The sequence below is a fragment of the Thrips palmi genome, unplaced genomic scaffold (genome assembly GCF_012932325.1).
Source record: "Thrips palmi isolate BJ-2018 unplaced genomic scaffold, TpBJ-2018v1 HiC_scaffold_8, whole genome shotgun sequence".
Lineage (NCBI taxonomy): Eukaryota > Metazoa > Arthropoda > Insecta > Thysanoptera > Thripidae > Thrips > Thrips palmi.
The window spans coordinates 11,198,687-11,224,936 of record NW_023144635.1 but is presented as its reverse complement, the minus strand read 5'-3'; the positions used below and the strand labels follow the sequence as shown (position 1 = coordinate 11,224,936).

The following is a 26,250-nucleotide window of genomic DNA, read 5'->3' as shown; positions in this document are numbered from 1 at the left end:
GGAAATGGTGCATATTGCAGCACGTTTTGACGCGCGCGAGAAAGCGCCTGGCGGGTAGGCCACGCGGCCGCACGCCTGCTCGACGGGCCGGCATCGCGCCGCCCGACTGACTGGACTGACTCGCTTCTTGAACTTCGCTCGCCGCCTCCAGGGACTCCGGGGCACTCCAGCCGCCATGGCGGTCTCGCGGGACGGCTCGCCCGACTACGAGGTGGGCTACATCGCGGAGGACCACCCGCTGCGGCCCATGTCGTCGACGGCGCAGCAGTCCATCCGCCTGCTGCAGGTGCCGTCCAAGGGGGGCGCGCGCCGCTCCAGGACGGCGTCCATCTCCTCGTCCGTCACCGACCTGGACGCCCCCATCTACCAGCGCGAGACTGCGGGCCGCCAGCACGTAAGTCGCCTCCTTGTTTCACTGAGTAGTGCGGGAACCTCGGCCGGGCTTTGTACCTAGACGCTGTGACCGATGGCCTCACCGAGGCCCTAGACGCCGTGGCCGCGGGGTTGCGACCGTTTTTGCCGGGTCCCGTGATGCTCGTCGGCGGGATGGTCTTGTTGTTGGCAGACCGTCCTGGCGCCCGGTCAGCGCGCCCCACCTGGCCCAAGTGGCGGGGCGGGGCGGGGCGCCGCGTGGGGCCCATTGAGTTCACGTCGGCGGACTGCGGGAAGGCTAGAATCGCGTCGTAGGGGATCCACATCCAGTGCCCCGGGCGGCCGAGCGGGCCGAACCCCTCGCCCATTGCAAGGGGCGCCTTGGATGACGTCATTCCGGTGCTGGCGGCGCTCCGGTTGGCCAGCGGTGACGTCATGCTGGAGTGGGGGTCGTTTCCGTTCCACCCCCCGAGGCTGAGGGTGACGTCATCCCTTCGTCTTCCCGCCGAGGAGTTTCTGAGTGGAAGAGGTCGTTTTTGCGCTCCCGAAAGGCGGTGTGCCGGAGACGTAGTCCAGGGTTTCCAGCAACGAGTGGCCAGGCTCTCTCCGGGGTGGGTTGCGCAACGTGCCGAGTCTCCCTGCAGGCGGCCGTTGCACCAGCCGCGCTGCCACCCACCACCCCCACCCCCCGCGGCGCCGTCGCACGTTTTGGCACTGCCCCGCCAAGTACACGCTGCGCTCCGATCTGCTGTGTGCGTACTGCGTACAGTAATCCGGTCGCCAGTGTCAGTCTGTGAGAAGCGCTAAACGGCGTTAACTTACCGAGCCTGAGGCCCTGCTCACTTAGGTGGCAGGGCCAGGCAGGGCGGGGTGGGTGTGGCGCCCGCCTATTGGCACGCCATCAATTCGACCGCGACGGCCACGCCCCGCCACGCCCTACGTCGCACTTGGCTCCTTGTGGGCTCGTTGTGGTCAAGGCGTCAGACGTCGGTCACGGGAAAAAAAAGTATGATGGCACCAGTTACCCAATTAATGCTCATTAAAACTGACTCCCATTTTTCGAGTTCAACTTGGTAGCGGGTACAGCGAGGTGGTGGTAGCAGACGTCCTCTAAAGTGATGCTGCGACCCGAAGGTCGGCTCGAAGGCCCGACCCGAACCCGAAGGGTTAAGGCCAATTGGCCGGGCATTGAAGACGCGCGTACAGTCTGCGGGCCGAGCCGGGCCGAGCCGTCGGGCTGTCTCTCTCGCACCTCGCACCCCCACGGGGCGCGCCATGAGTGCGAGGGAGAGACCTTTCTGAGAACCCAGTCCGCTCGGCAGGCCTCAATGAGCGCCCGGCCGCTTACCCATTTTTCCTCTTTGCCGCTCTGCGCGACTCAGCGCCGCGTCCTGGACGTCCTCGGGGACGCGCAGCCAAGCGGCGGCCGATGGCAGTGTATCGGACAGACGCCCTGCCCGGGTAAAAATGGACACAGCCACACAATCGTGGGACGCCTAAGTGACTAATAGTTCTCTCTAGTTCAAGTCTGCTTTTTATTGTTCCCGACGAAGAACTTTTTCGAGGGTCCGAAGGAACTCTTAATTTTACCCGGGATAGGTCGGAATGTCGCTCTCTCGCGCCAAGGCGTCCTCAAGAATTCGCTGCATGATTTGCGTCGGGGAAATAAGCAGTTTGTCAAAATTCCCCCCGCAGCACGCATACATGCCAGCGTTTGTTTTGGCGCATGGCTTTGGCGCGGCTCGGTTTGCAAAAGTGACCACTAATACTCCTCGGGGTTGCGTCACCGCGTCACCGCAGCGCAGCGCCCGCCGCGGGCTTTGCGTGCAGGGCCTGCAGGGGGTGGCGGAGGGTGACGCAACCCCAACCCTGCTGGACGGCCACCTCGCGGCCACACTCCGCATTCGGCTTTAAGAAATAGAAGCACAAATTTATATTTTGAACACCTGTTATGGTAGGCTGTGCTGAAGTGGGTGGGTTCCTCCAAACTGTGCCATCTGATGCAAACTGCGGACGTGATTGGCGCAGCAGCTCCGCGCCGTGGCGATCTTCCTCCCCAATCTGACGGCGACGGCCGACGGCCCTTCGGGAAGCCTTCGGGAAGCCTTCGGGAAGCCTCCGCGCCGATACGACGGGGACCTGCAGACCGAGGGGGAAATCACTCGCGTAATAGTCGGGTCACCGATTCCTAGTATTACGCGTAATAGTAATAGCGTAATAGCCAAATTTTTAAAGATTTTCCCTATTTAGGGTCCGAATTTAGACTAAATCTGGATATTTTCGAGCGTAATAAGCCTTCTGTAATAGCGTAATAGAACGTAATAGGGAGTAGTCGGGTCACAGTTTTTAAGAGTGATTTCCCCCTCGCTGCAGACGCTAGGAAAGTGCGCCCGAAATACGGCACCCGGCTAAATGAGGCGCGACCGGACCTGACCCCTCCATGACGTCATCCCGGTGCAAGGGAAGGCGGCGCCCCGTCCCGGTTGCATCATGCACGGATGGAGTCGGTCGGGATGGAAAAGCAACACGGAGGCGCCAACTGTCCGAACCGCGGGTCGCGCAAAAGTTCCGCGGTGCGCAATAGTATCAATATTGTGTATACGAAATGGCTGATGAGCTTGAGTTAGTGTGTGCAGCGGACACGCCGCGCCGTTAGCACCTCGGCAGAGGGCGCGGGGGCGGCGGGGCGGCAGGCCGACGAACTCGGCCGACTCGTTTGCCGCGCAGCAAGGCTTAGCGTCTCCTAGGCTCGCCGTAGGCCCGGCTGTGGACTGATTCCGAGAGTCGTTTTCGTCGCTCCGTCTCGCTCGCACTCATGGGGCGTCCCGTGCGGGTGCGAGAGAGACAGAACGACGAAAACGACTGTCAGTCTGCTGGCCGGCCGCCGGGAAAGGGAAGGCCTAGGGCCCCATGTGGGGCGTGCCGCGGCGTGCCGGGAGCCACGTGACGTCGCCGCCGTCGGCGCGGCCCATTGGTCCGTCCGGCAGGCGCGGCCGCGGCCGCCACGTCACACCAGACAGGATCAGGGGGAAGGGGGACGTCGCACGGCCTGGCTATTTCCGAGCCGCGCCCGCCACTGCCCCCCCCCCTCTTGGCCCCCTCTCCCCGCCCCTGTTAAATCGTCAGAACAAGCCAAGGCTGTCGTACCTCACACCGGCCAGGGCAGGGCGGGCTATTGCGTCTCGGGGTAGGGGTTTTAGGCGGAGCGGCCCAGGCTGTAAACTCCCGCGGGTTGACGTTGACTGTGTCATCTGCGTGGGGAAGGTTAGGGTCGCTGCTAAACAGTGACCTTGAGACAGTTTTACTTTTTTTCTGCAATTCTTTTTCTTAGTGTTCGAAAATTCCCGGGAACAATCATTCAGGGGAACATTCCCGAGACTTCCCGGGAATTCCCGGGAATATTCCCACTTGGCCGGGAACGTTGCTTCATATGAAATCCATCACATTTGATGAAAGTTAAAATTTTTAATACGAATTTTTTTAATTTTTATTACAAAACTTTTTGTTTTGTTCTCTTCTGAAAGAAAACTGCAAATACACTCAAGTGATTCATGATTATTACTTGATACCTTGCACTTTCACTTCACTTTTCGTGCAAAAACTAGCTATTTTTGGCCATGTTTTAAAAATTCCCGGGAATTTCCCATTTTTTGGGTCTGATAGTGCCCGGGAACGTTCCCGGGAATTCCCTTAATTCCCGGGAATATTCCTACCCTTTAGAACACTACTTTTTCTTTCCTTTTTATTTATTTTTTTGGCGGCGGTTTGAAGTCCCCAGGACGTCGATGTACTACCCCCTCGCGAGGGACGTGCGTGCGTGTTGGTGGCGCCACCGCACGGACAGGCTCGCCGCGGACGCGCGAACGACGACGACGCAGACCTCGCCGACCTGGCCGACCACCGGGCCGCTCTGCCGCTCTGCCGATTTGGAACTTGGAATGACGCAACGTGGGTTGGAGGGCGCTTGAATGTCGCGGGGAACGAACGCGCAGTCCGCCCGGCGGGCATGGCAGGCATGGCAGGCAGGCAGGCAGGCAGGCCGGCAGCCTCCCCCGCCCCTTCCATGGCGTCCCCGCCTCGGTCCCCGCCGTCCCGACAGGCTGTCTGCCGCGGCCTGCGCGCGCACCCACGTGCTCCCGCTGGCTGGGCTGCGGGGGTGTTTTGGCGCGGCCTTGTGGCCCCAACCCCAACCCCCTGGTCCAGAGCCCCCCGCGCTCAACTCCAACTGCGTCGTTCCGAATTCCCCCGGGGGGGCGCGCGCCCGCAGCGCAGGCCCGCGCTGAGATATGGGGCGCGGGGATTCCGGGAGAGCCGCCATGTCCGCACCCCATGCGGCCTGCCGGCCTGCGGTGATGGATTTGCCTCGCCGACGGCCTCGCTGTGGCTGCACTGGAAGGGTTGACGGCGTGCTGCCCCGCGTGCACTCGGGTACCTGGTGACCTGACACTGACCCTGGTCAAGGCGGCCAGGGCGTGTCGCTGCAGCGCGACTCGGTGCACGCCACCGCACCGCAAGGCGTCCCTCGCGGACGCCCTCGCGGACGCCCTCGGAGGCGTGCGTGCCGCCAGTGCCGCGCTCCCCACCGCCCCACCCCTCGTGACGTCACAATCCGATATGGCCCCCCGGCCACCCCCGTCGTTATCGACCACCCCGTCCGCCCCGCTCCCTGCTGGGGCTGCGCCCTGCCCACCCCCTGGCTGCCGGCCGCACCGGGCCGCCCTCCCCTTCGCCGCCTCCGCTCTGCCTCCGCCGAGGCAGTGCTCGACTACCCTCCGCCCTGACTAGACCGGGAGAACCCTCTTCGCCACCTGAGCAGCGCAGCGGCGAACACCGATCCGGCATGGCGGCCAAGACGGGTACGTCCACTCGCCGCGAGGGGGAAGCCTGCGCCGCCACGCCCCCGTGGGTTGGCGACGCGCCGCGTCCTCGCGAGGCCCTCGCCGCGCCCCGCGCCGCGCGCCCTGGAGAGGCACCGTCGGGGAGCTCGGCTCGGGTCGTCGCGGATCACGCCGAGTGGGCGAGCCTCACGACGACGGCCACTCCCGCATCACTGGCAGCCGTTGGCGCCGCCGATAGAGCATGACACGAAAATCGAGTCCGTGGCAGAGATGCGGGTACTCGAACCCGCGCCGCTCGCGTGTCGTTTGTTGTTGTTTCTGTTGTCGTTGCTGTGGGCCTGCCGTCCCCGGCCGGGCAGCGCCTGGCGTGCTGCGGGAGGTGCCGTGGCCGCGTGGCGCGTGTCGTGACGGCGCGGCGTGGACGTCGTGCGCCAGGCCGCCGCGTGGAGGGCCTTGAGCACCTGCACCTGGACCAGCTGGGCCTCGCACCCCGCCGGGCCCCCGCCGGGCCCCCGCCCCCCTGCCACTCTGACCCAGAAAACTACCCGCCCCTCGAGGCGGAGAGCTCTGGCCCCTGCGGAGCGGAGGTTAGGCAGCCAGCCTGACGCGGGCCCCCGCTGGCTGCCGCCCTGCCCGGCGGGGCGTGGCGGGGCGGGGCTGAGAGCATTCCCCTGTCCGCTAGCATGTCGCTGCCAAGACGCGCCGCCAAAAAGACGCACTGCTCGGCCTTGAGGGGGGCGGGCCGGAAAACGAAAGCTTGCTGGAGCAGTGCGTCGGCCGACACCTCGGCTCTCTCGGTGACGAAAGCCCGTCAGCGCGGCCAGCGCTTTCGGAATGCCGTCCCTTGCTCGAGATCGCCAGCAATGCCAGCCCATCCGTCTCCTGTCGCAAGCCGGCCAGGCCGGGCCAGGCGGCACGCCGCGAGCGCAGCGCCAACGCGGACTTACACTATGCACCGTTCCATTTCTAGCGAAAGAGACAATGCCGTGTTTGCGTTTGCTGTGTCTTGCATCCCTTCTGCTTCGTGTTTGTGTGTGTGCCTGTTTTAAATGTCCTCCGTTTGCTCTGTCCCCTCCGCTGCCTTGGATGACGCTTGGCGCTGCAGCGGGCTCGCCGGAGGAGGCCGTGGTGAGTACGATGAACTACGGCAGGCCACGTGGCGGCCGCGCGTCGCCGCGCGTCGCCCTGACCTATCGCCTCCCTGTCGTCCCAAGGCAAGTTGACTAACCCAATTCTCGGCTTTTTGCGTTTGATGGTGCAGCGGGACAAGCGGAGGAGCAGTGGCAGCGACCAGCCCGTCGCCCCCAAGGTGAGCACCAAGCTGGACGGCATGCCGGGCGAGACCAACGACTTGCAGTGCACCATGCCGCCGTTTGACTTGTGTTTTCTAACCGATTGATGCTGTTTTCGCACGCTGCCCCAGACCCCCGGGAACGCGGACACGGTAAGCATGGTCTCTTCAAGGAGGATGGACGGCAAGGTGGACACTTCCCGTTTTTTTGTCTGTTTGTTTTTCCTTTCATTGCGCCGTTGATGGGAAGGGCAAAGTACGTTCGAAATGCTACGGCTAGATTCCCCCCCCCCTCTCCTCCCACGCCGTGACCCATTTGACCCACAGGGCCGAGGTCGCGGGGATAATCCTCTATCGCGCGTATCGAAGAAAACGAGGAACGAGAACGCGGAAAAGCGGAGAAGACGAGAAACGAGAATGCGTGAAAGGGGGCAAAAGAAATTTGGAAGGTGCTTTGAAAGCCACGTGCGTCGTGACCATTGTGTTCGGCACCCCGATTCTAGAAATAGAAATTTAAAATGAAGCCCTCGTGCATAAGACCCTTGTAACTCTAAGAATATACTGGCAACGCCCGAAAATCTGTAATTTTAATTTTGTTACGTGACGGAGCCCTGCCTCGCTGGGCGGTAGAGAGCTCAAACGAGCGAACACTGCCTGTCCGAACGACCGAAAACGAAGGCTTCTGCCGAGCTCGGCTCGCCCGACTCGGTTGTGCGTCGAGCCGGGCGAGCCGGACTGCGGCTGGCTCGGTGGCTCGGTCGCCGAAGCAACCCGAAGAACTACCGACGGGTCGCTCGGAGCCGAACGATAGCTACTAGAGGGCAGCACCTGTCGGGAAGGTTGGCGACAGACACTAGGCGAGGGGGTGAGGTGGGGGATTCTGTTGGCCAGCTTCCGAAAAGGGCGGGTGTCGAACCGGAAGCAGAGGTTTCAACGAGCGAGCGTCGACGATTTCGGGTATCTTCGGAAGCCGAAAAGTGCTTCGGCTCGTAACATATCCGAACAGCCGTGTGCGCTCATTTGAGCTCTCTACTGGGCGGCCCGCTAGCGCACTCAGTAAAAAATAGGTAGCATTGAAAAACGTGACAAGAGATTTCTTCGTTCTGTGCGGAGGTGTGGAAGGGGCGAAGGGTCGTCTACTCGCATTGTAACACCTCGTGCACAGGCTGCTGTTTACTCCTGCTTAAACTCTCACATTGTGCACAAATATTGCCAAAAAAAACTACTAAAATCGTAGCTCTGCGTTAAAAATTGGCAACAAATTGCCAACGTACAAACAAAGTCTTTTCCTTTAGTTGATGCCAAACGGGAGTTGACGACCCCTCGTGTGGAAGTTCCCCGCCGCCCTTCCATTGAGCATGCTGCAGGAAAGTCAAAGGGAAGTCCGTTACTAATTGAACAAAATTTCCGGTGTGGGGGGCGTCCACAAAGCAGAGCCTAATTGGCCATGCCGAAGGAAAGCGAGGCTCGATAAACACTGCCGGCGAGGGCCTCGGCCTGGCTGTGCCTCGGGTCATTGGTCCGGTCGTCTTTTTCAACTGCAGACTGATTCCGAGAGTCGTTTTCGTCGCTCTGTCTCTCTCGCACCTATGCGAGACGCCCTATGAGTGCGAGAGAGACAGAACGACGAAAACGACCCCCGGAATCAGTCTGCTGTCGCGAGTCGGAGCCTCGGCCGGCGTCGTCTTTCTCGCCCAGGGAACGCACAGTGGGCCAGAAGACCGGTGGAGGCGGCGCCAAAACTCTAGACGCGTTCTGAGCTCCAGAGTCGCTGAACGGGACTCGAACAGAACGTGTGACCCCACCAATGGATTCCTCGTTCGGAGAGCAATCCATTGGTGGGGTCACACGTTCGGTTCGAGTCCTGTTTAGTGACTCTGGAGCTCAAAACGCGTCCGGGGTTTTGGCCGCCTCCACTGGTCTTCTGGCCCACTGTGGAACGCCGAGCCGAGCCGCCGGGCGTGGAACTGTGGAACGGGCCGCCGGTCAGCACATTTTGGGCATCGGCGGGCGGGGCGCGTGGCGCGGACGCACCGCGGTGCTTGTGTTAAAACTCGCGTCTCGGAATCCGCGGAACCAAGGCATCGGCAACCTCCGTGGCAGTGCCGCGACCAAGGTCAAGATGCGCGTGCGGTTGAAGAGAGAAAGAGATAACGAAAGAATAAAAGTCGAGAGTGAAATACGGAGGGGTTTTCGTGAGGGCTCCAGGAGGAAATTGAGTGCCGCGAGACGAGGCCGTGTGTGGCACACTGTGTGGATGCAGCCAGGAAGTGCATGCGGCTCCAGACTCCGGCTCCAGGCGTCCTCCGCCGGCTGACGTGCCGTCGCGGCACGGCACTGGAGTGTCCAGCGTAACTGGACCGGCTCCAGCGGGGCAGCGGGGCGTCAGCTCGCTGTGCCCGCTCCAGGGTCGACGTGCACCGGCTGGGGGGCACGGCGATGACGCGCTGTCGCGGCCAACGAGAAGGCCGTTATATTGGTGGCCACTGGCCGGCCAATGGAGCCAATTGCAACCGGCGCGCTGTACAGTGAGGCGTGTGACGGGGAGCCCCGCGGGCACGGCCGGCCCGGCATACCAGCAAGACGCGCAAAGTGCGCTTCTCGCGAACCGAAACGGATTCCATCTGTGTGCACTTGCGGGCAAACACTCTGGAGCGTGGGAGGCCAGTGGTACAGCTATCTGCAGTCACATGCTCAGTGCGGCTTGCCTGGCCTGCCTGGCTTGCCCTCCAAACAGACGGCCGCGCGTTATCGGGTTATCGGCGACGCGGTTTGGCTCTGCGGCAGAGAGGCAGGGAGCACTGCCCTTGGTCTTGGTGGTGCCTGGCCTGGTGGCGCTCGGCTCGGCGTCGCTCAGCGTCCGCTCTGGAAGCAACAGCCCGCGCGGAAGATTCCGCAAGTCTCACTCAGGCGCGGAGACCCTTTGTGCCTAGATAACCGCCTGAACGGTAGGCAAAAAGCCAGACGTTTAACCCCCGTGAGTGGGCAAAAGGGACCCGGCGCGCACTGCCGCCCACCGGGTTGCCGTCGACGCGCGGCAGGCGTCCGGAGCTCCGGAAACCGCCAGCAAGCCGCGCCGCCACGGCCTCGACGACGCCAGCCCCGCCGTCGGCGCGCCGTTCTGTGTTTACACGACGCCTACCTCGGCAGCGCGGCCGTCCCGCGTCTCGGTCGATGTGCATCCCTAAAACCCCAATTACCGCCGAAAACGCGCCAACGCGGCCCGGCCCCGGTGCAGACCGATCACGAGAGTCGTCGTCTTCGTCGCTCTGTCTCTCTCGCACTCACGCGGCCTCGAGTGCAGGTGCGAGGGAGACAGCGACGACTATCGGAATGAGTCTACTGGCGATCGAGGCGCTCTTTGCAATGCTAATTGAGGAAGGGTTGGCGAAAGGGCGAGCCCCTCCGAAATAAGGCACTACGTCGCGGGGAGGGGGAGGGGGGCTCACACTATACAGGTAAAGAACAGCAAGGTAAGCGACGGAGCGGCAGAGGGAACGCTGCGCCAAGCGGGAGGGGAGAAGGTGGTGGGGGAATGAATGGAAGAATGAGAGAGAGAGGAGCGAACCGCCACGACGGCTCGACGCTGGTCAGTTTCGAACGCGACGCGGTGGTGGGGGAGAGAGACAATAAACAACGGTGGAGAGAGGGAGAGAGACAGAGAGAGAGGCACGAAGCGGGAGGGAGAGAGACGGGGCACCTGAATTGTGCCCTCACTACGGCAGTGCCTGGCCAGCGAGCGCCGCGCGCTTGGATCGCTCCGCACTGGAGAGCAGGCGAGACTCCGAGACCGAGAGAGAAACGCAACAGTTGTTGCTCAGAGTTCCTGCCGAGAGGTCCTGCACGGTGTTCGCCGCGCGCCGAGCCGAGCCGAGCCTAGCGCCTTGCGTTGCGCGAGAACGGCGAGAACCCGACACCGCGACGAGCGAGTAGCGCACGGCGCGCCGCACAGTGCCCCGCTGCACCTTGGATAACCTTCGCCATGGCCAAAGGACAGGTATGAAAAGTAGCCGCGGTGCTGGACGCCACCGTGTGCAGTGCCTCACAGTGTCTCAGCCCTCCGGAGGGATGGTTGTCTCAGAATAGTGCACCAGCGATCTGCCCTTGCACCTGCACCGCGGTGTGAATGATACTGCTTTGGGTTTCGGTGTGTGATCGAAGTTTGAACCGGTGAGGGATCCTCCTCTGCTGCGTACGCCCCCCGGTTGGCGAAGGCCGTGGTCGTTGACGGACAGGCTTAGCAGCCCCATTGGCCTGGCTGGCCTACGTATAGGGGGGCTCGCTGGCCGGCCGGTGGGTACACACGTCGCACGTCGCGCTCAACCAATAGACCGATTGAATAAACAGGTGTGACGCGGCACGGCACGGCGTTACAGTGTGGCGGTGGCGCTGAAGTGGCGGTGGAGCGGCGGCATTGTGCGTCGACAGGCGGCAGAGTATTTATTCCTATCGATAATATGCCCGTCACGTCGCTTGGCGCGGCGCGGCGTGTCACATCCTCCGCCTGTTCCGGCGGCGGTGCCGGCCGCGGCTTGGTCCGTCCGTCCGTCCGGCCGCGGCGCAGCGCAGCGCAGTGCCGGTGTGTAAGTGCATGCCACGGTCGGCCGGAGGCGGGCGCCACGGATTGACGATGGGCGTGTGCCCAGTGGCCAGTGGGGAGCTTCCTGTGACCAAACCCGAACCCCGAATCGCCTAATGACGTCCCATTAAGCCGGGCCGGGCTGCTGGGCTACCCAGGCCTCGCCCAACGTACGTCCTTATCGGCAGGATGGACGCTCTCCGGAGACGCTGTCCGAGAGTCGTCGCTCTGTCCCTCTCGCTCCTTTGCGGGACGCCGCATGAGTGCGAGAAGGACAGAGCGACGAGATGGACTCTCGGAATCAGTCTGCAGCGGCTCCGTGTTCCAGGGGAGCTGCGCGGCCACACCCTCCACTCCCTTGGTCCGCGGTCGTGGTCTTCGCCGTCTTCGCTCTCCACACCCGAGTGTGAACACCGAGTGTGAACCGAGCGGACGGCCAGTGGGGCACGTTCGTTTGTCCGTGGGACAGTCGGGGTCATTCCAAAATGCACCGCGGGGCAAAGCGCGGCGTTCTGCCTTCCTCGCAGAGCCCTGCACTCTGCAGTGCCGTGGCGTGTGTGGGTGTGCCCCCCCGAACGACCCGCTGGCCGTGACCGTGAACGTGGACCGGGCATTAGAGGGCCGAGTGAATGAGGGTTACTGTCCCTGCTTGTTGTGCCCAACGCATCCCTGCAGGCTGATTCCTAGAGTCGTTCTCGTCGTTCTGTCTCTCTCGCACTCATGGAGCGTAGTCTGCTGCTCGGCTGCAGCGTGCCCGCTTCTCGTGGAGCCGCGGGAGAAGCTTCCCAAGACGCCGGTGAGAGATCCTGGGCCGCGGTCACCTGACAAGGCGAGGGAGGGGAAGGGGGATGCACTTGCTGCGAGCTCTGGACCTCTCTGGATGCACCTGCCTGCGCCTGGCGCTGCCCGGGGGGCAGAGGGGGAGGGGGGGGGGCATTGTGCGGAGCTTTGTAGTGCCCCCAGGCAGCGAACCGTGAGCAGGCAGAGTGCAGGCCCGCAGGGTGCACCACCGGGACAGTCCTGCAGACCGATTCCGAGAGTCCTTTTCGTCGCCGTGTCTCTCTCGCACCCACGCGGGGGCCTTGGGCGGCCGTCGTCGCGGAACAACCGCCAGTCCGTCGTTCGTAGAACTGCAGCCGCGTCTGCAGAAACGCGAACGCAGCAGGGCGTGGCAATGGGACACCGCGGGGACGCGGTGGCCAAGGGCGACAGGCAGGCAGATAGGCAGGCCGGCAGGCTGGCCAGCCGACCAGCATCACTCATCCCTCGGCGCGGCAAAATCGGCTTCCACGACGCAGTCTCGCCGGTCGGCGTGGCTGCGGCCGGCTGCGGCACCCAACAGTTTGCTCTGGGTGCAATTGATTCTCCCGGGCGTCTCGCGGCGGACCGATTCTCGGAGTCTGACCGTAAATCCGGATGGGCGTGCCGCGTGCCGCGCTCTAGTGCTTCACTGCCTCGGCCCGGCCTAGCCGCCTCGGACGCTTGCGCTTGGACCGGCGACGCCCCGGCCTGCCGCCCGCCGCCACTGGCCGCCACGCCCCCAGTCCGCCCACGCCGAGCCGCCGCGCTGTGGCCACTGGGAGAGACCTCTCCCTCTCTCCATCTCTCCCTCACTCACTCTCGCCGAGCCGTGACGAATGGTGTGACGATGTGACGCGACGGTGTGTGACGCGAGGGTGCCGGCCGCACACCGCGTCGTCGCCCTCGCCGGGATTTGAACCCGGGTCACCTCCGCTCCGGGCCCACTGATTGGCGCGCTGTGCACACAGACGCCGTGCTGGCGCCACGACGACGCTCCCCGCCCCGCCCCGCCAAGGCAAAGTGTATCGACTCTAAGCCCGGCGACAACTCGCCGTATTTGCATTTTAAATACGTCCGAGGCAGCAGGACTGATTCCGAGAGTCGCTTTCGTCGCTCTGTCTCTCGCTCGCACCCACAGGGAACGCCCCAAGAGTGCGAGAGAGGCAGAGCGACGAAACTCGGAATCAGGCCAGGCTCGGTGAGGGGACATGCAGGCGCAGTGAGGCGTGTGGTGATGCTCCTGGGCCCCAACAACGCCCCCTGCTCCCTGGTCGGCGGGCGCGCGCGGCGCCGCTGCCGTTTGAACCTGTTTTAACGACGCCAAGACTTGGTCCGCGCCACTGTGTACAAGCCCTGCACGGCGCGGCCAAGGCGCGGCGCACTGTCAGGGTCAGGTTGGTTTAGCCGGTTGTGAGTGTTCGACTGGCGGAGGGAGGGGGGAGGGGGTCGTAACGGCCCGTAACTTCGTCACGACGCTCCGCGCTCCGCGCTCGGCCTTGGGCCTTGGGGCTTAGCAGTGGCGGTGGCCCGGTGTCTCGGCCTGGCTCGGCCTCGTTGCTAGGGCCCTTGGCTGCCTTGGCGAAGGGTCGCGCTGGATGGGCCGGTGGACCCCGTGGCCAGTGGCGTAGCCAGCAGGGGTGGGGCACTCTCTCTCGCTCTCATGGCGCGTCCCCCGGAAGGTGCGAGAGAGACAGCGGTACGCTCGGAATCAGTCAGGCGGGGCTTCCGTCAACTTGCTCAAGAGATTAGAGATGCGTTAGCCCGCGGTCCACCCCTGCCCCTCCGCAGCCGCGCCCTGCTACGCTGCTACGCCCCGGGGCAGGGCCGGGCCCGGGGGCCTGCGGGGCACGAGCACGTCGGCGTCGTGGTCGACGCCCACGACGAACCGGCCGCACGGAAGGCCCCGGCGCCGTGCCGGGCGGTGGCGTGCAGCCGCGTGGTTCCGAACAGTCCGTCGCTCTGTCTCTCTCACACCCGCCCGGGACGCCCCATGAGTGCGAGAGAGACAGAGCACTGCTCGGAATGGAGCTGCAGCGAGAGCGACGCTCGCTCGTGCCAGCCCTTGCCGGCCGGGCTGGAGTAAGTGCTGCGCGGCGCTGCGTCGTTTCCGGAGTGCCCCGCCTCGCGCTGCCCCGCCCGAAGCACCCCTCCGTCCTGGAGCCCGTCCCGTCCGCCTCGGTGCCCGGTCTGCCCGGTCCATCGGCCCATCGGCGCCAATCGGGCTGGGCTTGGCTCCGATGTCCAGCGTCCACTCCACCGCAAGGCCACGCCTGCAGCGCCGCAGCAGCACTTGCACCTCCGGACACGTGTCAATTCTAATCAGGTTCAATTGGCGCGTCCGGCCGGCCAGGGTGCCGCGCCGTGCCGCGCGGTCCCGGGTTCGAGCCTCGTCCGCGGCGCGCATTGTTTAGGCCGCGGCCGATAACGAGCTCGAAGCGCCGCCGGGCTCCTGTCCCATTCCGAGCAGTGCTTCGTCGCGCTGTCTCTGTCGCACCCTTGCGGGACGCCCCGCGAGTGCGAGAGAGACAGACAGCCTTGCAGTGCCGCCGTGGCTGCAGCTCCCGCTGTTTGTCACCTGCGGGACGCCCCGCGATCAAAATACCGCGCTCGCTTCCCTCGACGCCACACTCACGTTCTGCGCAAAATGGCGGTCGGGGAGGCAAGGTCGTGTTTCAATCTTGATGTCGCGTTGTCGATTTCAATTCAGCGAGTCCTGCCGATACTAATGCCAAATAGGCCCGGTCCGGTCCAGGCCGTCCCGTCCAATCTAACCGACCGGCACTTGTTCTTTTTGTCCTTTCGGTCGCGGGGCGCGGTCTCCATTGGGTCTCCATAAACAGCGTCCGGCAGACTTTAGGGCCGCCGCGTCGCGCCGCGTCGCCGGGCGGAATCCGACTTCATCACGCCCGCTATTTATAGGACTGGACCGAGGAAAACGAGACCCATCTCTCCCCGCGGCCCGCCAAGCGGCCCGCCAAGCGGCCCGCCCGCACCCCGTGGTCTCCATGGAGCCCGATGGAGCCTCAGACTCGCGTCCGCACCAGTCATTTTCTCATAAAAGCTTCGCCCACCCCTGCTCCGCCCTGCTCCGCTCCGCCGCCACAGTGTCGAGGTTACGAAGGTCACGGTCGGATAGATCCGCATCCTGGCGACTAGGCCGCGTCGTCGCCGTCGCCATCGCGGACCTTGTCCCCGCGGCTCCGCGAACTAGAAGCTCCCCGAATCCCACTTCTTGCCGCCACGTCCGCCGATCGTCATCGTGTTTGCCGCGGCCGAGAAGTGCCAAGAAGGCTCCTCATTCCGGACAGCTTTCCGCTCGCTCTGTCTCTCTCGCACCCACAGCGAGCGCGGGCGGCGCGAGAGAGACAGGACGAATGCAGGGCTCGGAATCAGCCTGCAGCCTGGCCAACGTCCACCCGGCGTGCGTCACGGTGTCGCGGTGTCACAGTGTGCGCCCTAGTATCTCCCAAACGGCTCCGCTCCGCCCCGCGAGCTTGTCCGCGAGTGCGAGAGAGAAAGAGCGCACGAAAGTCCCGTTCGGAGTGGGCCTGCACTGTTTCGCTTGCTCCTCAATTGATTGTGATTTCCGTGCCATGGCCGAGTGCCGCCCCGTGAGCCCTGCCGCGCTGCCGCCGCTCTCGCCCTTCCTGCCCTTCCCGAGGCCCACGGTGGTCCACGGTGTCGTCGACCGGCGCCAAAGTGACACGCCGTCTGACTTCGACTTTGCCCTCCGCTGGGCCCTGCCTGCGGACTGATGTTCCAAGAGACGTTCTCGTCGCTGTCTCTCTCACACCTGTACGGGACGCCCCGTGAGTGCGAGAGAGACAGCCTGCTGGCAGCCTGCTGGTGGTCCACCGTGACGCGGCGGGCGGTGGGTGTGACCCAACGCGAGTCACGCTCGATTAACGCCACAATCTCCTTCGCTTATTTGCGGAGCGCTCCGCCAAGGAAATTATCGCGACCCCCGGGACGACGCGACGAGAAGGCAGACGGCGGTGCGACTTTTCGCCTCGTTTTCGCTGTCGTTTTCCCTTTGGCTGTCCTCCTGGCCTTCCTGGCCTCTGCGGACCGCGTGGCGCGGCGCGGCAGATTCCGCCGCCGGGTCAAATTTCGATTTCGCAAATGAGACGGCAGTGGAAGCCCCCCGTCCCGCGGGGCGCGTCTCTGGGGCGAGGGGTACAAGGAAGTTGTCGTCCGCGATTGCTGTACGGGCTCACCAGCACCACGATCGCATGCCAGTGAACCGGCTTGAACTCGCGGCTGCGTACGCTGTGTGTGTGTGTTTGTGTGTACGTGGTGCGATAATAAGGGAGGCAGACCAGAACGCCACGCCTCGCGGCATGCCCGCGGCTCGCCTCGCGCCCCCGCAGTGTGTACATCGGCGTGCGGGTGGTGGCCGGCCGCGCCGGGCCGCCGGGCCGCGCCCCCAGAGTCAGATCGCCGCCGTCGCCGACGTCACGCCGCTAAATGGACCGTGGTCCTAATCAGTTCCGCGCCGCCGAATCGCGCTCAGTCTGTCCCATCTCGGAGGGGGGTGGGGGCTGACCCCCTCCGTCTGGCCCCGCCGCCCCCGCGCCGCGCGCCGTGTGTCGCCTCGGGGAGGTTGCGGCCCTGGCGTGCCCTGGCGATAAGCAGGCCGCGCGGGTCGGCCCGATGAATGGGCGGCGGTCCTGCAAGAGAGAAAGAGACGGCCGCTCCAGCGGGGCGCTGAGAATGAGAGAGAGAGAGAGAGAGAGAGAGAGAGAGAGAGAGAGAGAGAGAGAGAGAGAGAGAGAGAGAGAGAGAGAGACTCTCCAGCCCAGCCGCGGGGGCGGTGCGCGCGGCGGTGCGTGAGATGAACTCATCCAGCGACGCGGCTAATGAGTGCCTCTGCCAGTGGCGGCCATTGGCAGTGGCGTGTCCGCGCTCCGCGGCCACAGCAGCAGGCTCGCTCTGTCTCTCTCGCACTCGTGCGGTGTTCCGCTCGGGTGCGAGAGAGACAGAGCGACGAATCATCCCGCAGGTGGCGTCGCTGCTCTGCTGCGGTCTCGCGCACCGCCAGGGGCGGCCAGGACGGCCAGGGGCAAGGGGAGAGGGGGTAGTCCATTCACGATGCCCATGCCTTCGGAGAAGCGCGCAGAGCCGCCCCCGCCTCTTTCCTCCGCCCATTTCATTTCATGACCACTTCACTAGAATCCTCGCTGTGTGTATCGAACCTTATCGTCGCGCTAAGCAGTCGACGTTAACGTCGTTAGAGTCGATAAGCGCATATCGCCCCGACGGACCGGCCGGCCGTCCTTTTGCTTTGGAATTGAACGGACAGACACGCGGACGGACGGGGTTACGCAAACCCTGCTGTACGCACCAAGCGGCTGCGCGGGGACTCCCTTTGGGGCAGCCTGGGGTCGCGTCGCCTGGAGTCGCAGTACACGACGGTTGCAGGTTGATTCTGGAACGGTGCTTCGTCGCTCTGTCTCTCTCGCACCCCTGCGGGACCATGCGGAACGCCCCATGAGTGCAAGTGAGACGGCGAGTGACGCGGGGCCTCACAGTGGGCCAGAAGACTGGCGCAGGCGGTCAAAATTCTAGACCCGTATTGAGCTCCAGAGTCGCTAAATGGAACTCGAACCGAACGTGTGACCCCACCAATGGATTCCTCGTTCGGAGAGCAATCCATTGGTGGGGTCACACGTTCGGTTCGAGTTCCATTTAGCGACTCTGGAGCTCAAAACGAGTCTAGAGTTTTGGCCGGCTCCACCGGTCTTCTGGCCCACTGTGGGCCTGCAGCAAGGCCTGCAGCATGAGAGACTGCACTTTGCAGCCTGCATGGCGTAACAAGCAAACAAGCGCTGGCCGCGGCCCCGCGCCGCTGTACCTAGGACTCTATCCTCCGCTAGCCCCAGCCTGCCCCAGCCCAGAGCAACAAACCCATTCGTTCCAGTGCTGCTCTCCGGAGCCTCCGGGTCCAGATACTATACACTGGAAACGGGAAAGGGCTAGCCCAGGCAAGGGCAAGCACGGCAAGCCCCGCGCCGAGAAAGTGGACTAGAGCACCTCGAGGATTGATGCTCAAGGTTTTCGTTATCCGTGGCTGCGGCGCTGCGGCACCCATCACAAGCTCCCACGTTAAAATTAATTTCAATTAATTTTGTTATTATCGTCCGGCTAAAGCAGAAAGACGGGATCTATTTGTGGCTTCGTTAAGATGATATGTGGGAGGAAACTATGAACTCCATGAATGGAAAAGGGAAAAAAATAAAAACTACTCGATATGTAAACAGTGGGAGGCGAGGGTGTGAGGAGGATGGGGGGAAAGGCGGGGCCGGCGGGACGCCACCTTATCAGTGCGCCCGATCCTATATAGGCACCGCGGCTGCATCGCCGACAATCATTTCTGTATTTTCCGTCCGCCCCCTTGAACCACCGTTCCAGAGCCCGATCGAGTAGCTCGTCTCCGAGTGCGCGCCGCTTGTGCCATTCCGATTACAAATTAGTGTTGATCCATTTTGTGTACGGGGGGGTACCACCGTGAGATTGTGGTGCGTGTGTGTGGCTTCTTGGCTTGTTTCCTACGTGCAGTAGCTGCGGTGTGAGATGCCGTACTTACAGAGAGCGGTGAGTGTGGGAAGAGGGAGAGAATTGGAATGAGGTGTGAGGTGTGGTATGGGAATTCCCCCCCCCCTCTTTTTCTCATTTTCCATTTGGTCTTCCCTCCTTGGGCCGCGAGCCACCCGTGGCATGTCAAGGACCAAGGCATCGTACGCCCTTGATCCGGAGTCCACTCGGCGGCCTTGCTCATATCTGTTGAAGTCTGGCTCTTTCTTATTTCTTGGCTTTCCAATGTGTGGATTTTGAATGGGGTCAAGGAAGGTTTCCATAAGAACAAATCCTGTTTGAGCTAAATCAATGTTTATTGAATGTGATCAATGTCTAAATAAAATTTGTATGGTCAGAGTTTTGCCGCTTAAACATAAAATAGGCGAATTGATGACGTAGAAAGATGTAAATCTTCAGAAAAATACTTGGTCTCAATGACAACGTTGCCACTAATAGGAGGAAACAAACAAAAATTTGATATAATTTTAGTTATTTTGTTACCACATTTACTACAGTGCTAAGAGCTATATAGCAAGACTTACTTCAATACTGATGCTGGCATAAGTTGTGATTCAGGAGCTGCGTCAATATTTGAATGCCATGTGTTAGTTGAATTGGGTGTGACAAAGCCATATTCAAAATACCACTCTTCTAAAGCTCGGCCCTGCAAAATATAAATTAATCTTGTTAATGCGTCGAGGGTGCAAATATGAATATTAAAAGATCGGTATCAAATACCTTGAATAGCAATCTGTGCTCTAAACGGAATTTATTGATGGGTTCGGCTGATGAGAAGCAAATTTCTCTCCTGACAACACGGCTTTGCAATATTTCCTTAGGTACTTTTGCCTCATGTTCAATATCTGGATTCGAACTATAGTCACACAGAATATATTGTCAGCTTCATCTTACTTGGCAAGATAAATTGATGAAATTAGCAGAAACTACTTACAAGTCACCACTTCCGTGCCAAAGAACCTTTTCACTGTCAACGTCTATGAGTTTGGCCCAATGTCTGAAGAATAAGCTAAGGAATGAATCAGATTAGAACTGTCAAATTGATGTATTTATAAAAAATAATTTAGCACAATGTAAGGATACACTTGAAATCCACTTAGAATCTCTTCAGCTTTCCCCATTTTCCCTTCAGACATCTCAAATCATTTCAAGTCGGCGTAACTACGTAACTTTCCGTGGTTACAAGTTTTGTTTACCACTAAGTAAACGCTTCAAAAATTTTGAGGTTATGGTGCACAGCCCTGCTCGCTTGTTTTTTGGCGTCTGCGCGGCGCGGCGCCTTGTGACTTGCGAAACGCGGAACGCAGTGCCTTCGGCGGCAAATTTCAAAAACATTGCTGCTGACCTGTGTCCTGTGATTCGATGTAAGCTTTTTCTAATCCAATTTCCATTTGGTGTTGCAGGGCTTTAATGGTCGCTTGGCCTTTGCGATCGCCGCGGCGGCCCTTGGCTCGTCGTTCCAACATGGATACAACACCGGAGTTGTCAATGCCCCACAAAAGGTATGTGCACTATAGTTTATTGCGCTTCTCAATCTTACGATGTATGATTTTCATAATTTTGAATTAATGTTTCATTTTTATTATTTTTAAAGCTCATTGAAGACTGGATTAAGTCTGTGGAGCAGAACAGAACAGGAATTCCCGAGGTCGACCCGGGCAAGGTGACCATGATCTGGTCCATTGCTGTCTCTATTTTCTGCGTTGGTGGAATGATCGGTGGTGCCATAACAGGTTTGGTGGCAGATCGCTTTGGCCGCAAGGGTGGTCTACTTATCAACAATGTTTTTGTGATTGCTGCTGGTATTTTGCAAGGTACGGTTTTATATTTGTTTTATTGGCATCGTTCAGTGCTTTTTAATAATGCTCCAACACAGTCTCTCATTTTTAAAATTTCTATTTCAGGATGCTCAAGGGCTGCTGGTTCATATGAAATGATTATTCTTGGAAGATTTTTTATTGGTATAAACTCTGGTCTGAACGCTGGGTTGGCACCCATGTACCTTGCTGAAATATCTCCCATCCATTTCCGTGGTGCGGTATGTATTTATCTCATCTACTACTATCATAAACTGCCTATATCCTCATCAATTGTGTTTTTTGTATACTATAATTAACTTGGTTGGTTAAAATATGCTTTCAAACTTTCCAGGTGGGAACTGTTTACCAACTTGTTGTCACCATTTCCATCCTGGTTTCTCAAATTTTGGGATTGGGATCTCTCCTGGGAACAGAAACCAAGTGGCCTGTTCTCCTGGCCCTTACTGTGGTCCCTGGCATCTTCCAGCTTGTGACACTACCGCTGTGTCCAGAATCTCCTAAATTCCTTCTCCTTGGACGTGGTCAAGAGACCGAGGCTCATGCAGGTATACAAACCATTCAATACATTTTAATTGAAATATCCTTTTCTTAAAAGTCCCAATTTTTAAAAAAATTTTATTAATTTGATGAAACTTTTTTCATTTCTAAGCTCTGCGATGGCTTCGTGGCACCATTGAAGTACATGATGAGATGGACGAAATGACAAACGAGTATGAAGCAATGAAAAGCCTACCCAAGGTTACTATGAGGGAAATGTTCACCAACTCTATGCTTCGTGCTCCTCTCCTGATTTCCATGATGCTCATGGTTTGCCAGCAGCTGTCTGGTATCAATGCCGTAAGTAAAACTTCTGCTTTGGTGAACAGTCTTAATGGTCCTGTTTCTCTTGTCAATAAAGATTTTTTAAAATGAGATTAGAACTAACAAGGTATCTCTTTTTCTCCACATCAGGTAATGTTCTTCTCAACAAAAATCTTCAAACTGGCCAATCTTGATGATGATAGTGCTCAGTATGCAACTCTTGGCATGGGCTCCATGAATGTCTTTATGACACTGGTGTCTCTTGTTCTGGTGGAGAAAACAGGCCGTAAAACTCTCCTCCTCATTGGATTTGCAGGCATGTGTATTGACACAGTCCTCCTAACGATTGCCCTGGCCTATGTGGTATGTCTAGAACTGGTTATCTCTTGAGTATCGAATCTTTTAATATGCTTTCATTGATACATTTTTTAAATTTTTTTTCAAGCATTCGGCTCAATGGGTTTCTTACCTCAGTATTCTCTTGGTCATTGTCTTCGTGGTAATGTTTGCTGTTGGACCCGGATCCATTCCCTGGTTCATGGTGTCTGAGCTCTTCAACCAGTCTGCAAGACCTGCTGCGACATCTCTTGCTGTCGGTGTCAACTGGACAGCTAATTTCATTGTTGGTCTTGGTTTCCTACCTCTTCAGGTACGATTTGAAATGTGTCCTGATTACTTTCAATGCTTTTTCTTGTTCAAACTACTAGTGAATACTAATAAATTTTGTTTTTTCTTACAGGAGGCAATGGGTGGATACGTTTTCATCATTTTCTCAGTCCTTCTGGCGCTATTTGTTGTCTTTATTTTCTACAAGGTTCCCGAAACCAAGAACAAGACAATGGAGGAAATTTCTGCCATGTTCCGTCAGCAATCCTATCAATGAACATTTTTGTCAGCGACAGAGCCGCATCATATCTAAGTGCAAAATTAAGCCTATTCCTTACAAGAGCAGACAGATTCATAGTCTTCTGCCCAGAAAGTATTATAAGGCTTTATGCAAATAATTTAGTTGCGTGTGTACACTTTAAGTTGTGACATGTTTATGACGGAGGAAGCAATCTACTGCAGAAAGTCGTGCAGTCCCCATCAAACTAAAATATGATGTTGATTTTCTCAGAAGACTGATGGGTACAAGCATAGAGTGATAGTACATGATGTATCATTGTAAATTTGCATTATATAGATTTACATTAATTTCATGACAAATGTAGAGGCTGTGGTGTCCAGTTTTTATGTACCATACAAGGTATTGATCTGATTCTGTCTTCTGTCTTGAACCAGCTTGCGCTAGCTTCATCATCTTTTTAAGACCTCATTTCCTGTCTTGACTTAAATGATATTAATCTATTGTCATTGTGGACACCACAGTATGAAAATTCACAATGATGATGCAATTAAGTAATTAATTTTTTAGCCTTGATTGGATGGAGGTGGTGAATGAAGTGAGACTGAATATTTGATTGACAATTTTAGTTTTTCTCTCATCTGTATGCATGCATGTATGTGTGAGTGTTAGCTTTTATGTAGAACCAATCAATTTAGTAACTTTAAGAAAGGAGCTGATGTAGAGATAGGCTACCTTAGAAATACTTCATGCCAAATGACCCCTCTGGAATGAATAATTTAGTAAGCAATGTAGCAGAGATGTTCGAACCGATTATCATTATTACCTTAAATAGTTGAAATGTGTGTATTGTTTTAAGATTCATCTAAACATCCTGTTAATTATTATGTACATAATCATCTAGGCATACAAATCTCATTTCATAAGTAGACTCATTAGCTATGAATTTTAATTAGCTTCAAAGAGAGATTCCTATTACCTCTGTACTTTAATTTTTTAGGAAAGGAGAAATAGTTCTTGCCCTACCATGTCTGGTGAAGTTCAATTATCACCATGCATTCTGGTACAAATGTTTTAAAAAACATCTTCAAGATAGTAAAGAAGTCATCAACAATGAAAATTGTTTTAAGTTGCTCTGGTTTTGTTTTTCTCAGTTCAAAGGTAATTTTTATTCAAATCATTTTCATGAATCTTCACCCAAGAAGAATAATGTTGTGAGTTGAATAGTCGAATCAGTTGCATGTTATGTTTCAGGCCCTAGTTTAAAGTATTCGTACTTCTCTTAAGCTCATGAAAGTTTGCTTCTTGTACCATATGTGTTCATGTAACCTGCATTAAAATCGTCAACTTGTCTTTAAAATTATTTGTCTGTGTTGTAGTGGCTATGTGATAAAATGCAGCAATACTGTCCACTTAATACTCCTCATGTTTCCCTGCATGATTTCTAGATTGTCATGCTTTAAACATATACAATGATGAAAAATCTGAAAGTCTTTGCTATCATCCTTTATGTCCCAACTTATCATTCTAAACATTTTAGTGCCAAGAGCTAGGCTTAGTGCAATGTATTGTTGACAGGCTACAGTAAAGTAAATGAATATGATTTTTCAGACACATTTGTGAGAATGTAGCTTGATGTAATGTGAAAGGCTATAACTTTAATTCAAGGTTCAATTAAGCCGAAGAAATACATTAGAAGTGCACTTGTTTCTGTGAAAGTGAATCTAAGTAGAGAACAACAAACAATTTTCTGTCTTAAATGTGGCATTGTTTATTTTGGTCACAAACTATGATGGCGCTTATATTGTGTGCATGATTTTCTACAAATATTTCAATGCCATTGAGGTCTCAGAAAGCGAGTAACTGTTATTATTTTGATATTCTTATTGTAATTTGCGATGGGGCCTCAACCATACTGCAGTGATGTTGTGGGAAGTTTTTGAAGTTATTTTCTTATGTATTCTCGTCTGTCGTCAGTATGGTCCCTTATTTATACTGTTCTAGCAATGGCGAGGGCATTAATTTTTAATCATTATGGTACGAAGCCAACAGAAAGGCTCTTGCCATATGGATCAAGTTTTGAAATGCTGCTGACGCACATCTAATCAAGTTTAATATTGCATGGCACAGCATTCATTGAATTTGCTGCAAAATTTTGTGCTGTTACAAAATTTTCAGTCTTCTTAATTTATTTTTGCCCTCACCAATGCTTTTTTTAAATGCAAACTTAAGTCTACCTCAAGGCAAGATTTTGTGTCCAATTTACCTTGTTTCCAGTTGGAGGAGTGGAGTTGTGTTGTACATTGTAGATAGTGTTGGACTTTGTGCTTTGTTGATGAAATGTTATAAATTATCGTTGTTAACGATTTAGTATACCATAGTACTTTGGAAAATCAATTGCTGCAATGCGCTTTTGTGTCACAAATTACCAAGGAGTACCTAAGTTAAGCTAGAGTACACTGCACGGCTGCGCTGTCGATGTGGTCTCAGTGACAGGCGTGAACTCCACCATCCATGAAACTCTGTATGTGCAGACAAGAAGTGTAAGTGAGTTTGTTTCCAAAACCGTGTGATGAATCATTGTGTATAAAAAATATACCTTAATTTATCAACTCCTGCATTACCTTACTCACCTCTTTCCCACCATGGTTGAACTACCGGACACTGTACGCTGGGGCCAGCGCTCCCGGAGGGCAGGCAACCCATCGTGCACCGCAGGGAAGACCGGGGCCGGCCGCGGTAGGATTCCAGTTCACAGCTCCGATCCACGAGCTAATTTTGCGGGTCGACTTTACAAGCTCGCCATGGTTTGCCGTAGCGCTGCTGTCGGGCCGCGGTGTGGCCGTGTCTTGAAACCACCAGGAACCTGAATCCTGAATCGGAGGGCCACCAAAGCCAAGCCAAAGCCGACAGCAGACTTATTCCAAGCACCGCTCTCGTCGCCATGTCTCTCTCGCTCTCACGGAGCGTCCCGTGTTGGTGTGAGGGAGACGGCGACGAAAGCTGTGCTCGGAATCAACCGACAGGCGGCGAGGCGAGCTTATACCTCCGGGGTACTCTGAGCGACTCTGAACCAGATTTCGATCTCTAGGCAAGTCAAGTCGGCACTTTCCTTCTGGGAGGTCCGGCGGCAGGCGTCCTAGTCCTGCGGGTAAACAAACGGGACTCGCACTGACCCACATCACATGCAGGGGCTGCGGGCGTGGCGTCAGGCGTGGGTGTCCTGTCCACGTTGGTGGGTTCACAAACCAGAGCAGTGCTGTCTGCCGTACCGCTACACTAGCCCTCATCCTTGCGATTCGGTCCAGGCGAACCAGCGGCTGGCGCGCTGGCGGCGTCCTTGGTGGAACTCCGGGCAGAAGAGTGGCGGAGCGCGATCAGATCAGGAGAACACTCTTTTCTCCAAATCGTGACGAAGACGGAGCGATGACGTCACGCGCACGCGCACACACGCACACGCAGCGTGCGGGGGTCGACAACCCACAAGCCAACCAGCCAACCTCCTCCGGCTGGTGCTGATCCGGCACATAAGCCGACCTAAAGTGCCTCTGGGTCGGGAATCGCTTAGGAAGGAGGGGGAGAGGATAAGAAAAGTTACATAATTTCCACGAAGGTTCGTGTATTTATCCATTTATTTTTCAAATACATGGAGAAGACATTTATTGGCAGTTACAATCCAGTGAACGTGCTAGGAGTAGCGCTTAAGATGCGGCTGAACTCAACCATTCGCCGCTCGCTAAGATGCAGAAAAAGTGAAAAGTTTTGCCTTTTGGCTGTGCAGGAATTTGCATAAAATTTGCAAATATATGAACAATTGCGCACACTCTTCCTAGCGCTCCTGGGTTACCGCTAGGGGGCCTCATCTTTTGCATCCGACTACCGACTCCCTCTGCTCACTCCGTGGGCGCAGGGGGTGAGAACCAGTCACATCTCAAGGATTCTCTCCATATCTTGAGAAGACACGCAAAACGCATTGGGCGCGCGATGTACTCCGCGTCCGACGACAGCCCCGCGCCACCCCGCCTGCCCCGCCCCCCCCTGCTGGAGAGGCAGGCCCCCTCCGCTCGCAGCCGTCCCGATATCCTGTCAAGGATTTAAGCCTTCCGATGACACACAGGCCGGCTTGGCAGAAATACGTGTACTGCGGGAGCGAGAAATACACGCGCGCGGCGCGCGGGGCGGCGTCCACCGCGCGACCGGTTTCTGCGTCGCTGGCTGATGTGGACGGTCGACGCCGCGCAAGGAGGCGGGCAAGGAGCGTGGACCCGGTGGACGCCGCGCGCCGCCCGCCAGCCGCCCGCGTGCCACCA

General features: G+C 57.4%; 2 protein-coding genes across 5 annotated transcripts; one reads left to right on the top strand and one right to left on the bottom strand.

Moving 5' to 3' along the window:
* The first annotated feature begins 160 nt into the window (after positions 1-160).
* On the top strand, positions 161-23,430 carry LOC117653561 (solute carrier family 2, facilitated glucose transporter member 1-like). 4 transcript variants are annotated; one of them, XM_034399333.1, is made up of 12 exons: positions 5,143-5,228; positions 6,316-6,338; positions 6,472-6,519; positions 6,634-6,654; positions 19,879-19,977; positions 20,070-20,289; positions 20,380-20,513; positions 20,627-20,840; positions 20,945-21,132; positions 21,247-21,459; positions 21,542-21,745; positions 21,836-21,979. In XM_034399333.1, exons 1-12 carry the CDS (start codon positions 5,213-5,215, stop codon positions 21,977-21,979), a joined length of 1,524 nt encoding a protein of 507 aa, XP_034255224.1. In that variant the 5' UTR covers positions 5,143-5,212. The 4 variants fall into 4 exon arrangements, with proteins under 4 accessions (XP_034255223.1, XP_034255224.1, XP_034255227.1 ...); XM_034399332.1 differs by lacking the exons at positions 5,143-5,228; positions 6,316-6,338; positions 6,472-6,519; positions 6,634-6,654 and adding an exon at positions 161-394 and having other exon boundaries at positions 21,836-23,430; XM_034399336.1 differs by lacking the exons at positions 5,143-5,228; positions 6,316-6,338; positions 6,472-6,519; positions 6,634-6,654 and adding an exon at positions 10,253-10,498.
* On the bottom strand, positions 18,753-19,756 carry LOC117653570 (retinal rod rhodopsin-sensitive cGMP 3',5'-cyclic phosphodiesterase subunit delta-like). Its single transcript, XM_034399353.1, has 5 exons — positions 19,559-19,756; positions 19,410-19,472; positions 19,196-19,331; positions 19,000-19,121; positions 18,753-18,906 (listed from the first exon to the last, which is right to left on the bottom strand). Exons 1-5 carry the CDS (start codon positions 19,609-19,611, stop codon positions 18,825-18,827), a joined length of 456 nt encoding a protein of 151 aa, XP_034255244.1. The 5' UTR covers positions 19,612-19,756; the 3' UTR covers positions 18,753-18,824.
* Positions 23,431-26,250: the final 2,820 nt, after the last annotated feature.

What these genes read in the sequence shown, in the direction of transcription:
- LOC117653561 (XM_034399332.1), top strand. Translation starts at nt 176, where the DNA reads ATGGCGGTCTCGCGGGACGGCTCGCCCGACTACGAGGTGGGCTACATC. An exon ending in AGCTGTCTGGTATCAATGCC is followed by an intron (nt 21,133 to 21,246) that starts GTAAGTAAAACT and finishes TCTCCACATCAG; the next exon opens with GTAATGTTCTTCTCAACAAA. An exon ending in TTGGTTTCCTACCTCTTCAG is followed by an intron (nt 21,746 to 21,835) that starts GTACGATTTGAA and finishes TTTTTCTTACAG; the next exon opens with GAGGCAATGGGTGGATACGT.
- LOC117653570 (XM_034399353.1), bottom strand. Translation starts at nt 19,611, where the DNA reads ATGTCTGAAGGGAAAATGGGGAAAGCTGAAGAGATTCTAAGTGGATTT. An exon ending in AGCACAGATTGCTATTCAAG is followed by an intron (nt 19,122 to 19,195) that starts GTATTTGATACC and finishes TATATTTTGCAG; the next exon opens with GGCCGAGCTTTAGAAGAGTG. An exon ending in ATGCCAGCATCAGTATTGAA is followed by an intron (nt 18,907 to 18,999) that starts GTAAGTCTTGCT and finishes TCCTCCTATTAG; the next exon opens with TGGCAACGTTGTCATTGAGA.